At 42.4% G+C, this 14,112-nt stretch overlaps 1 protein-coding gene across 7 annotated transcripts in view; it reads left to right on the top strand.

Moving 5' to 3' along the window:
- KDM4B (lysine demethylase 4B) overlaps positions 1-14,112 on the top strand; it is a 381,078-nt gene that overhangs the window by 192,882 nt on the left and 174,084 nt on the right. For all 7 annotated transcript variants that reach the window (XM_063915024.1, XM_063915015.1, XM_063915040.1 and 4 more), the window contains one exon: positions 11,834-11,883. In XM_063915024.1, the coding sequence (XP_063771094.1) occupies positions 11,834-11,883 (50 nt within the window). The remainder of the gene's footprint in view (positions 1-11,833; positions 11,884-14,112) is intronic.

The raw sequence follows: 14,112 nt of genomic DNA on the forward strand, positions 1-14,112 counted from the left end.
TGTCAGCAGTGTTCATCCCAGGGGTAGACAACTGGGAAGCAGACTTCCTCAGCAGGCACGACCTCCACCCGGGGGAGTGGGGACTTCATCAAGAAGTCTTCGCACAGATTGCAAGTCGGTGGGAACGGCCACAGGTGGACATGATGGCATCCCGCCTCAACAAGAAACTACAGAGGTATTGCGCCAGGTCAAGAGACCCTCAGGCGATAGCTGTAGACGCCCTGGTGACACCGTGGGTGTTCCAATCGGTCTATGTATTTCCTCCTCTTCCTCTCATACCCAAGGTGTTGAGAATCATAAGAAAAAGAGGAGTGAGAACAATACTCGTTGTTCCGGATTGGCCAAGAAGGACTTGGTATCCAGATCTGCAAGAAATGCTCACAGAGGACCCGTGGCCTCTTCCTCTAAGACAGGACTTGTTGCAGCAAGGGCCCTGTCTGTTCCAAGACTTACCGCTGCTGCATTTGATGGCATGGCGGTTGAACGCCGGATCCTAGCGGAAAAAGGCATTCCGAATGAGGTCATTCCTATGCTGATAAAGGCTAGGAAGGACGTGACAGCTCAACATTATCACCGTATATGGCGAAAATATGTTGCTTGGTGTGAGGCCAGGAATGCCCCTACGGAGGAATTCCAGCTGGGCCGTTTCCTTCACTTCCTACAGTCAGGAGTGACTTTGGGCCTAAAATTGGGTTCCATTAAGGTCCAGATTTCGGCCCTATCCATTTTCTTTCAAAAAGAGCTGGCTTCTCTTCCTGAAGTTCAAACGTTTGTGAAGGGAGTGCTGCATATTCAGCCCCCTTTTGTGCCCCCAGTGGCACTTTGGAATCTTAACGTAGTGTTGAGTTTCCTGAAATCCCACTGGTTTGAACCACTCAAAACGGTGGAATTGAAATATCTCACGTGGAAGGTGGACATGCTACTGGCCTTGGCTTCGGCTAGGCGTGTGTCAGAATTAGCGGCTTTGTCACATAAAAGCCCCTATCTGGTTTTCCATGCGGATAGAGCAGAGTTGCGGACCCGTCCACAATTCCCGCCAAAAGTGGTTTCATCTTTTCATATAAACCAACCTATTGTGGTGCCTGTGGCTACTACGGACTTGGAGGATTCCGAGTTGCTTGATGTGGTCAGGGCTTTGAAGGTTTATGTAGCCAGAACGGCTAGAGTCAGGAAAACAGACTCTTTGTTTATCCTGTATGCTTTCAACAAGCTTGGTGCGCCTGCTTCAAAGCAAACTATTGCTCGCTGGATCTGTAACACGATTCAGCAGGCTCATTCTGCGGCTGGATTGCCGCTGCCAAAATCAGTTAAAGCCCATTCCACTAGGAAGGTGGGCTCTTCTTGGGCGGCTGCCCGAGGGGTCTCGGCATTACAGCTGTGCCGAGCGGCTACTTGGTCAGGTTCAAACACTTTTGCAAAGTTCTACAAGTTTGATACCCTGGCTGAAGAGGACCTTGTGTTTGCTCATTCGGTGCTGCAGAGTCATCTGCACTCTCCCGCCCGTTTGGGAGCTTTGGTATAATCCCCATGGTCCTTATGGAGTCCCCAGCATCCACTAGGACGTTAGAGAAAATAAGATTTTACTTACCGGTAAATATATTTCTCGTAGTCCGTAGTGAATGCTGGGCGCCCGTCCCAAGTGCGGACTTCTTCTGCAATACTTGTATATAGTTATTGCTGCAATAAAGGCTATGTTATTGTTGCATCAGGGTTGAACGGATGCTCTGTTGTTGTTCATACTGTTGACTGGCTAAGTTTATCACAAGTTATACGGTGTGATTGGTGTGGCTGGTATGAATCTTGCCCTGGATTACCAAAATCCTTTCCTGGTACTGTCAGCTCTTCCGGGCACAGTTTATCTAACTGAGGTCTGGAGGAGGGACATAGAGGGAGGAGCCAGAGCACACCAGAATCTAAATTCTTTCTTAAAGTGCCCATGTCTCCTGCGGAGCCTGTCTATTCCCCATGGTCCTTACGGAGTCCCCAGCATCCACTACAGACTACGAGAAATAGATTTACCGGTAAGTAAAATCTTATTATATTGTGCACACTCATTAGCAAATTTATTTTTGAACATTATTTGAAGGTTTTCCTTCAGGAATTAACTCAAAAGATGCGTAGGGTTACTAACTTGTGAGCAAGCTACGTAAAGCTGGCCATGGGAGAAGCAGCAGGTCCTGAGAGCTACGCCTGCAACCCTGAGCATTTTTCGGGGTGTGTGCAATATATGTATATATTGTCAAGGGTGGATTTAGTAGTAAGGTCGCCCCTAAACACTACAGTAAAAGCTACCCCCCCTTCTCCCAGCCTAATTTTATTATTTTTATTGAATTGGCTATAAGCCCTCATTTGATTACAGCCAAATTGAATAATAAAACAAGCCACTAACCTAGACTTTTTTTTTCTTCTTTTTTTTATTATGTGTAACATATTTACTAAGTAGGGCAGCTTACAATGGCAGTATGTGCATGTCCTATTCATTTACAGTCCATTCAAGATGGCATATGGTACAGTACAATGGAAATATTTGGGAGTTACTTGTACTTTTTGAGCTGACAATGCCAACACAAGCATCAAAATGCCACCCCCAAAATAGTGCCGCCACTAGGCATATGCCTAATGGGAAATGTGTCACTGTGTATTGTGTATTTATATATGTATATTTTCTGTGTGTGTATGTATGCAGGCGGTGTACTCACAGTGGCTTCTCTTGGGTGCACAAACATGCACCGACTTTTCCCAACTTAAACTGGAGGGGAATTAAATATACTTGGGTGACAGTGTTTTGGGGTTGTTTGAGTAACATTGCCACAGTAATTAGCCACTCTACTCAGGCTGGGCTGACCTTATTAACTGGTGGTCACAAACAGCGGTGGAGGTGGGAGGAGAATCTGTACCAGCAGTAGCAGTACATCACTGCTGCTGGGCTGCCCCTGTCAGCCCAGGATCCATAGCAACAGCAGTAGCAGAGTAGGAGAAGAGGATTTGTACAGCATGTCTGCGACCTGTCACGGCCTTCCCATTCTGTGGTGGTCACCCCTGCCCTGGTTACCGGGGAGGTGGTCAGCTCAGTCCCTCCTCCTGGACCGTTGTGCAAGGAGCTGCTGGAACCTGAGGAAGAGGCCACGGCTGGATGCATCACATTTGGTTGTGATACAGAAGATAGACATTAAAAAGATAGGCTATCTGTAGGTCTACACCATAGGGTTGACCAGATTCAAAAGGTCGACACAAAACGTTTTGTGGATTTATCTCTGGACGCTGGAAGGTGAGTATCATTTTTTAACAGGTACCCTCGGATCGTCGGAGACTGTGGCTGTCGGCGTGTCAACATAGGTAAGTATGTGTGTGTCGGCAGTATGTAATAAAGTTGTACTTGTCACGGTGTGTGTGTCCTGTTTTTATTTGGGTATTTTTTTTCCAGTAGTACTACAGGTACCAGCGGGCCCGTTTTTCTCCCGCATGCTGGTACTTGTGGTTCTCCAAGTACCAGCTTGCAGGGGAGGCTTGCTGGGACTTGTAGTACTACTGGAAAAAAACAATATTCTGACATTTTTCTCAAGGCGATCAGCCTCCCATCCGCAGCCATTGGATGGGGAGGACAGCCTTGGGCTTCACCCCTGGCCCTTGGGTGGCTGGGGGGGACCCCTTGATTGAAGGGGTCCCCACTCCCCCAGGGTACCCCGGCCAGGGGTGACTAGTTGGATATTTAATGCCACGGCCGCAGGGCACTGTATAAAAGTGACCCCCGGCTGTGGCATTATCTGTCCAGCTAGTGGAGCCCGATGCTGGTGTAAAAAATACGGGGGACCCCTACTCTTTTTGTCCCCCGTATTTTTTGCACCAGCACCAGGCGCAGAGCCCGGTGCTGGTTTTAAAAATACGGGGGATCCCCTGTCAAATTTTTCCCCGCATTTTTAGAACCAGGACCAGCTCGAAGAGCCCGAGGCTGGTTATGCTTTGGAGGGGGGACCCCACGCCATTTTTTTCCTTGATTTTACCGTTCCAGCTATTAAAAAAAAAAAAAAATATATATTTTTAAAAATATATAAATAGTACATGTGCAACCAAAAAAGACAAACCAAGTACCTAATCCCTTCTAATATAAATAGATATGCTATTCCCCCCCCAAAAAAAAACAAGTTTTAATTTTTTTTTATTGGTTTCACCCTCCAAAGTGTGGCGGATTGAAAATGACGAATTTACTGTCTAAAAGCACTGTTGTCGAATTTCCAAACTTGAATTGAATACACTTTGGTCGAATTGCAGCACTTGTATCATTGCAGAAAAGTCGAATTTGACAAAAGTCGAATTTCAAAAAGTAGAATTTTGAAAGTCCGTTTTTTTGACGGAAAGCACTGAATTGCATTGACTTTTTTTTTTTTTTTTGGCGAAAAAATCCCGAAATTCGACAATTTCGGGAATTCGACCGCAATTGCATATACCCCATAGCTTTTTTTTAAGATCATATAATGTAATATTTCTGCTCTTATTGAGGTGTGAAGTTGCTACAATTTATTTATGAAAAAGCCACTAAATCATAGATGATGATATAACATATTACACGTTTATGATAAGAAGAAATTAATTATTTATTAAAAAAAATCTTGGTAACTCAGGTTACAGGGTATGGTAACTCAGGTTACATGAGGCAAAAATGTTGATGGAAGTGCATTCTCCGGGTCCTAGGTCTTTTGATACACATCAATTTCTGTATCAGAATCATACACCATTCTATTTCCTTGCATTACTAGCCTTGGAGTTGGTAAAAGATACAGGATATGATCATATGATACATCAGAATCATCCACTTTAAAACGCCTGCCACTTTTGCCAACCAGCTTCAGACACATGGGGGTATATGCAATTGCGGTCAAATTTCCGAAAATGTAAAAAAACTGGACTTTTTCGCCCCAAATTTTTTTTCGACAATGCAATACAGTACTTTTCGTCAAAAAAATTGACTTTTCAAATTCGACTTTTTGAAATTCGACATTTGACAAATTCGACATTTCTGCAATGGTACAAATGCGGCTTTTCGACAAAAGTATATTCAATTGAAGCATGTAAATTCGACAACAGTGTTTTTAGACAGTAAATTCGTTTTTTTGTGGGTTTTTTTTTATTGCTAATAGCATATCTATTTATATTAGAAGGGATTAGGTACAGGTTGAGTATCCCTTATCCAAAATGCTTGGGACCAGAGGTATTTTGGATATGGGATTTTTCCGTATTTTGGAATAATTGCATCCTATAATGAGATATCATGATGATGGGACCTAAATCTAAGCACAGAATGCATCTATATTTCATATACACCTTATACACACAGCCTGAAGGTACTTTTAGCCAATCTTTTTAATAACTTTGTGCATTAATCAAAGTGTGTGTACATTCACACAATTCATTTATGTTTCATATACACCTTATACACACAGCCTGAAGGTCATTTAATACAATATTTTAAATAACTTTGTGTATTAAACAAAGTTTGTGTACATTGAGCCATCAGAAAACAAAGCTTTCACTATCTCACTCTCACTCAAAAAAGTCCGTATTTCGGAATATTCCGTATTTCGGAATATTTGGATATGGGATACTCAACCTGTACTTGGTTTGTCTATTTAGGAGGCACAAGTATTATTTATATATTTTTTAAAATATTTTTTTTTTTTTTTTTTTAATGGAATGGGTTAAAAACCCGAAAAAAAATTGCGTGGGGTCCCCCCTCCTAAGCATAACCAGCCTCGGGCTCTTTGAGCCGGTCCTGGTTGCCAAAATACGGGGGGGGAAATGACAGGGCATCCCCCATATTTTAACAACCAGCACGGGGCTCTGCGCCTGATCCTGGTGCAAAAAATACGGGGGGACAAAAAGAGTAGGGGTCCCCCGTATTTCTTGTACCAGCACCGGGCTCCACTAGCTGGACAGATAATGCCACAGCCGGGGGACACTTTTATACCGCTCCTTGCGGCCGTGGCATTAAATACCCAACTAGTCACCCCTGGCCGGGGTACCCTGGAGGAGCGGGGACCCCTTCAATCAAGGGGTCCCCCCCCTAGCCACCCAAGGGCCAGGGGTGAAGTCCGAGGCTGCCCCCCCCCCCCCCCCCCCCCCCACCATCCAAGGGCTGCGGATGGGGGGCTGATAACCTTGAGTAAAATGAAAGAATTTTTTTTTTTTTTGCAGAAGAACTACAAGTCCCAGCAAGCCTCCCCCGCAAGCTGGTACTTGGAGAACCACAAGTACCAGCATGCTGGGGGAAACCGGGCCCGCTGGTACCTGTAGTTCTACTGCAAAAAAAATACCCAAATAAAAACAGGACACGCACACCTTGAAAGTACAACTTTATTACATACATGTCGACACACACACATAAAATGGAGGCATGTTGCCCCGTATTTGGAGATTGATGAGGCCAGTATCTCCAGAAGATGGAGATTTTGTGGCTAATTTGTTGGATCTGTGCTGGCACCTCGGACACAGCATGGATCACTAATGCAAGCAGTAGGCGTCTACTTATCAGATGTCTCCTGCTGCATTAATATATTCAATTCCATGATAGCACCTGCAACCACAGCTGAATCAGGCCCATGGTGTCCAGTCCGCAAAGCAGATAAGCTTCTCGCTATAACATTAAGTTCAAATTATATTTGAGAGTATTTGACCAGTGGTAAAAATTCACTAACAAACACTTATTTCACAACGTAAGCAAATATGTAGACCACAGGGAGGGGAATGACACGTTTATAGGCACTATAAATATTGTATACTCCCTTATGATACTAACTTATTTACACAAAGGGAATTCCACTTTAAAAGTACACTACTTAAAGGTGGCTAAATGTTTTTTTGCATTAGGAAATATCCCTGTACAATTTATATACAATATATGGGCCTGCTTCAGACCCAATCACTGCAACGGCAGCGGTCACAGCCTGAAGCCCTTTCAGCAGTACTCTCGCAAAAGCATCTCACTGGTGCGATCGCTTCTGCCTGATTGACAGGCAGATGCGGTTGCGGGAAGGGGCGTGCTAATGTTCCCCCGCATGTTGGAGAAACTGATCGCACATCTACGACCAGGTCTGAATCACCCCCTATGTGTATGAACTTGAGATCAAAGACTCAAAACTATTTATTAACCACTTACAGATGTGTCTTTTTACATCCTTGCTTCAGGCACGCTAAACAGTTCTTGAAGTCGCGCTATGCCGTGGCCACACTCTACGCCAAGCATCTTTTTTTTTTTTTCTGCGAAAATGCATCTTAAGACACAAATGCAATAGGACGCATAAGCAGGTCCTGCCAATTAAAGTGATATGCAGCATGACTATATTCTGTGTGTAATTGCGGTTCTATCTGCATTCGAAATGCCACGTTAGTGCTTTCCAAGATAGCATTTTGTGTGCAAATACAGTTGCAGTCACACGCACAGGCATGCTGCATATCATTTAAATCAGCAGAAGCTGATTCTGCATCCTGTTACATTGTTTTGCGTCTAAGACACATTTTCCCAGAACAAAACAAAAAAAGACGCCCAGTGCTACTAAGTCACACGGCACTCATGCTTTGTGTAACGCGACTTGTAGCGCACAGATCACCGATGTAAGAGACGTCTGTTACTGACCTTTTTTTTTCCCCCACAAAAATATTCAGAAGTTATCCTTTTTGTATTATTACTTATTAAAGTTGAGAGTATTTTTGATATGTTAAATTATTTTATTTAAAAAAAAAAAATATATATATATATATATATATATATAAAATCTATCTATCTATCTAGGGGGTGTTTTGTTTTACCATTGGTGTTTCCAATTGTAAAGCACAATGTAATTTGCTGCGCTATATAAGAAAATGTTTGTTAGTAAATACACAGCTGTCATAATAATGCGACTCGAGCGTGTAAAATAAAGTTCCTACCCCCCCATTGGCAATAGATCTCCCCACAGGCAGAGTGTAATGTGTTAGGAGATAAACTAAGTTCCCCATCCTGCACTGTGATTACCTGGCCGTACAGCATTCTGCGGCGCAATTCCTTAAGTGATGTCTGTGATCACAGACCACCACATCAGTCTGCGGCATCCGGGGAGCCAGAGGAGCTCTGTTCTGCACTTGTGCAGAAGAGATCTCCTTGTCCAGATGATGGGGCACTCTGCGGATAGCGTTTCGCATGTGATGAGAACACGGCAGTTAACGTATACCTGGGTCTGGTTGTATCACATGCGATACTGCCAGGCAAGTGGTTAATGGTGTATTATACTGCTACTCTACATGGGTGGGTGGGTGTGTGTGTGTGTGTGTGTGTGTGTGTGTGTGTGTGTGTGTGTGTGTATATACAGGCACTCGCCCCTCTAAAACAGCTTGCCGCTGTGCCTATTACACACAAGTGACATGCATATTTCCAAGTATGGCACTCGCTGGTTTTGGGTTTTAATTCCCCTTTTTCAAGCAGCACATACAGCAAGCAAAGTGTACATATAAATATATCTAAATACCTATATAATTTTTTATATATATATATATATATATATATATATATATATATATATATATATATATATATAATTTTATATATATATATAAAAATAATTTATGCACACAGGTATTCCTATGCGCCACGGATATATATTTTAGTTATCACACTATATATAGTTGACACTCCCACTTAAAGTAAACTGTGGTGTCTGCTCTGACCCCAAATAAAAGCAAGTGGTGGTAGGTCACTTGGATAAGGGTGATGGATATACAGTAAGGATGGGGAAGTTAGGGCGACTAACACAATCTAAACCAGTATGTGTAGTAAAAAAATTTTTATTTATGACAATAAGAGACGGCAAGGTTTAAAATATGTCGCACAGGATCATATAAAACAGACCCAAAAAATTTGAAAAATTGAAACAGTTCGAAAAAAAGCGCCTACATTTAAAAAGTCAAACTACCATATTTAAAAAAGAGTAGTTAAAAAGTATTTTGGAGAGTAACCATAGAAAATGCTTATCTTTTTTCACCTCAAAAAGATAAAGAATTTTCTATGGTTACTCTCCAAAATACTTTTTAACTACTCTGTTTTAAATATGGTAGTTTGACTTTTTCAATTTAGGGTTTTTTTTTTCAACTGTTTCAAAAAAAAATATTTTTTTTTGGGTCTGTTTTATATGATCCTGTGTGACATATTTTAAACCTTGCTGTCTTATTGTTATAAATAAAAACATTTTTTAACCTTTTTACTACACATATTGGTTTAGTTTGTGTGTGTGTATATATATATATATATAATTACTGACCCTAGTAGTTGCCCTAACTTCCCCATCCTTACTTTCTGACACATAAATATATACAGTAACGACCTGCTTTAAAGTCGAATGCATACTATGTTGAAAAACTGCCAAATCTAAGTAAGCAGTGTTGAGAATAAAGTACAACTCACGTTTATAAATGGGTGCTAGCACTTGGGTAGGGTACTTTTTGTGAGTCTCCAGGCTTGTTGCAAGGGATCCTCTACCTGAGGTGCCTCTACCATCCACTTATAATGGATGGTATGTGGTACTCCCTGGCCACCTCCTTGTGCTAATGCAGCTTGTCTCCCTGTACCAGTCTTCATTCCTGTAGTGCGCTAAACAGATGCTCCTTTTCCCCAAGCTTGTGAGTCCAATTCAGGTAATTGGGTGAAAAGATAGGTTCACGTTCCCAAACACAAGTCACTCTGTCAGCTACCCAGTTGCTGTATTCTGGATCAATAAGAGACAGTGGAGCATTCTGCATGGCACCCTTTCTGCTTTAGACCAAACGCATACATGACGCCAAGTGTGCAGCACAGATGGAGAATTTTTCCTTTTTTTGTGCCGGGTGATTTCAGTCTCTGTCTGTGCCCTGCTGATTAGTAAAGCCGCATAATCACAGAGCCTAGTCACAATTACCAGACTGGACATTAGCTAAAGATGGGTTGGGTGCACTCTAGCTAGGGGGTCACTGTGACAGGACGGTCCCGTACGAAAGCACTCGCCGCTTTCGCGTCCCGTCTCCTGCGCACAGAATGGAGGATCAGGTCACACGAGGCCTGACCACATAGGTGATTCCCGCTTACCGTCAGTAACTGCCTGTTACTGACTCCACCCACTGCGTTGTGGGCGGGTTTATGCTGCCACCACCAAACTCCTAACCTGCCGTGGCGTTTGGAACCACGGTTCTGCTCTGTATGTGCTGACGCACTGCCTTACCACACCTGTGTGGTGTTGACGAATCCCCACAATCCACTTGCTAGGCCTCTACCGGTAGCTGGCGGAAGGCTGAATTTGGAGACGTTAGGTGCTTCCCTGGACAACCGGAGGACGGGGCTATGTTTGGCATAACCCTGTAGGTCACAAGATGACGCGGTCTTCTCGAGGCAAATGGTATTTATTTGCAATAGTTCTAAAGAGAACTCTTCCCTATTGCTAGGGGCAACAGCATACAGCAAGATGTTCCAGCAGAATAAGATGGTACAACTACAAATCTGGAGGCACGCAGGCCTCCTTTTTATGTCAAATTTCCACACAGTACCACAGGGGGGTAAGCCCTCTCTGTCTTCTCCAACCAATCAGGATAACTTAGAAAATACAAGTAAATAAATTACATTTCAAAAGGAGATAAGTACAATAAAACAATATCCTCCTTCCTGTCACCCAGACAACGTTTGGTATCAGATTAACATTCACTATTGATAAATTTATCACACAGCTTCAAAATACAAATGTTTCTGTCTCAGTCACATCTCCAGGCAAACCCAGTGTTTGAGATTACAACAGGAAAGGCAACAATACAAACAAACAGTCTTCCTTCCTGCATCTGCCATTCAGGGTTCGTATATCCATTAAATCAGGTACATGAAACAGGTTCCAAGCCCATAGACCCCGAGATTAGCGTCTTTACACATCAAAAGGTTTTGTCATTCACACCTCTCTGCTAGGACAGGGCCATTTGTCCACAAACGTAAATGCATTTTAAAACCAACACAGCTTACACATTCCTTCTAAGTGCTGGCATTTGCATGCAATGTAAATGTGCAATCCTACAACTGTGCCTATTGCATTAAATATAACATTGGTGAAAACACAGTAGTAAATATATTTTTAAATACCCGGTGCCTAGCACCCACACTACATTTAAAGATGGCGCTTAGCACCAGTGCACAGTTTAAAAGTGGCGCCAAGCGCCCATTGTCCTTTAATATGGCGCCGGTCACTGAGGGTTAACCCCTTCAGTGCCGCGCCGCCATTGTCCACGTGGGCTGGGGGTCTCTCCGGCCACAGTCACCATTAATATCCTCAACACTGCATGCTTCGGACTCATCGTGGTTTTACAACTTGTTTTTGCATTGCAGAGTTTTGGCACTGCATACACTAATAAACGGGTTGTTTATTAGTGTATGTGACTATATTTAATTTACCATTTATTTTTTTCCGTAGAGATCTCACATTTGTACAGAAAGAAAAGCTAGAAAGCCTTCTGTGCAAGCTTATATAGTTCTTGCTTTAAAGTAGACATACCTATTATATCAACTCGTGACATGCATTTTGGGTCTCCCACCAGGCATTGCTTCTCTGAACTGTTTACAACTATCCTAGGGTTTTAGAGGCTTTGCAACATGAAGACCTTTTAGTTATATATTTTGTTTACCTAGAGGTCTGTTTATGCTTACTAGTAAAAATATGTCCCTTCTTTTCTGCTGTCATATGACTTGTGCAATTGTATTATTTTCCATAGGAATCCACATTGCCTATGCCTTTATTTATTTTTGCCTTTCACCATTGTACGTCTAATTATGAATTAATCTAAATGTCTTGATATTATGCAGGTACGCAATTCCTCCTGAACACGGAAAAAGACTAGAACGTCTGGCAAAAGGTAAGATTTGGAGCATTTTCTTTGCTCATTTTGTAATCTGTAATTTATTTACATAAATGCATAGTTTATGCATAAAACTTTAGTGTTATTCTAATAGGACAAATATATAACTTGTCTTAATTGTCTCTTGGGTTTTTGTTTATTTTGTGTGTTTTTTTTTTTCTTTTTTCTTTTTGCAGCTACTAGGTAAGGTGCATACACACTGAGCGCTTTTCCCCCCTGCCCAGCGATGTCAGCGGACACTATGGAAAGCCATTCACCCCGCCATTCATGTAGCGGGGGCACGCATCAGCGCTCATCACCGGAGCATACACAGTGGGCGGTATTGAGCTGAAAGCAGCTCAAAACACCAAATATGAGCTGCTTTTAGCTCAAAATGGCCCAGTGTGTATGGGCCTTTACATTTACAAGGCAGCCGTGCCTGTTAATCAGTCATGTTTTATTTTTATATCTCTGAGATGGTATTTAAGTGTGACTAACCCCAGAAACAATGTATACATCTGTAAAGGACTGTAAAATTGTGTTGGTCTTTCAACCAAATGTCTGAAGACCTTTTGATTGCGGTAATCCATTCAGAATTTTGTCACTGCATGGCGCGATAAGTTAGTCTATCACATATCTATATTCATTAGCTTTAAGCAACAAATACATAAATTGTGAGCTCAGCAGCATAGTAACTATAAACAGCATACCTTTTTAACCATTCTGTTTATAGATAATAATTAAAAACACAAAAAAAAGCAAACTACGGTATTTTTGTTTTTATACAATTTTCTCTTTCATCCATGGTAGACACTGAAACACTGGGGTACAGCGTACGATCATGGAACCCTGGACACTTTAAATATGTCTCCAAAATCTAAAGTTTCTCTATTGGCTACTTGTGCCTCAATCTTTACTGGCTACTTGCCTCAGTTTTTTTAATGTTTCCAGAGCTGGGTGCTTGTTTAACTGTCCTGTACAACCTGAGCCAAATAGCTATTTTATGTTATTATTTTTACTTGTCTGTCTCAGCCTTCGCTTGCAGTCCACTACCACCTCTTTGGGACATTGTCTCTGCCACCACAGATAGTGACCTGGATCTTTAGCATCCAGTGCCATAGGGAGACTCTTCAGCCGAGTAAGCGGCATGAGGAAGCAGGTCAGAAATGATAATCGGCACATGATATTGCGTAGAAAAGATGAATGAGTGCAGGCTGGTTGTTGTAGCAGACCAGGACTCATCACAGGGAGGCTAACAGGACAGACATTTTAAAATTTGATTTCAAATTTGTATTCCTGGAGGATGATGAGGTAATGAAAAGCTCTGATCCTGAGGTTTTTTTGTGTTCCGTCAAGGTCTTCAGCAGGAAGCAGGGGGTATATTTAGTTGGTGACACTGGCTCAAATCACATCCCACATTCAATACATGCGGTGCTAGACGCATATCCAGCAGGTCAGTGCAGCTTCTTTAGCTTCCATGGGATATGGCAACACAAGACCCACAGAGTGCCCCTGTTAACACTACGACATCAGACACAGAACCTCGCCTGGACTTGTAACGTGTCTAATTTGGAACATGTGGCATGATCTGATGAGTCACTGTTAAAGTTGTTTTAGGTTTATGGTAGGCCCACCTGTCCACAAAGCTAATAGTGGCTCCATAATGGTGTGGAATGTGTTCACTTCGCATGAGTTAGGTCCGCTGGTTCACCTGAACATGTCATTGACCAGTAACAGCTACTTTGCAGGGCTTGATGACCATTTGCAGTCCTTCATGGACTTCATATACCCCCACAACGATGGAATATTCCAGCAGGATAATGCACCATGTCATTGGTCACTAGTTGTCCAGAATTGGTTTGAGGAACATTCTGGAGAGATATATAAAGAATTGAGTGGCCACCCCATTCGCCCAACATAAACTCAATTGAGCATTTACAGGACGTGGTGGAGAGGTCCATTCGCACCCATGATTCTTCACCTACAAATAACAGGGAGCTGTAGTAACCTATCCAGATGGCTCAGGTCAACATCTCTCCAGACGACTTCCAGTCACTCGTGGAATTGATGCCACGTCGTGTTGCTGCACTTCGCTGGGCTAGAGAGCATCCTACATCCTACTAGGCATCTATCCCATGCGGTTTGGCACTTCATTATAAATAATTATTATTTAAAATTAATAAATTTAAACTCTTTCAAAAAATTGTATACAGTTGAAAGAGAGCTTTTCATGCACTATGAGAAAAA

The sequence above is a fragment of the Pseudophryne corroboree genome, chromosome 1 (assembly GCF_028390025.1).
Source record: "Pseudophryne corroboree isolate aPseCor3 chromosome 1, aPseCor3.hap2, whole genome shotgun sequence".
Lineage (NCBI taxonomy): Eukaryota > Metazoa > Chordata > Amphibia > Anura > Myobatrachidae > Pseudophryne > Pseudophryne corroboree.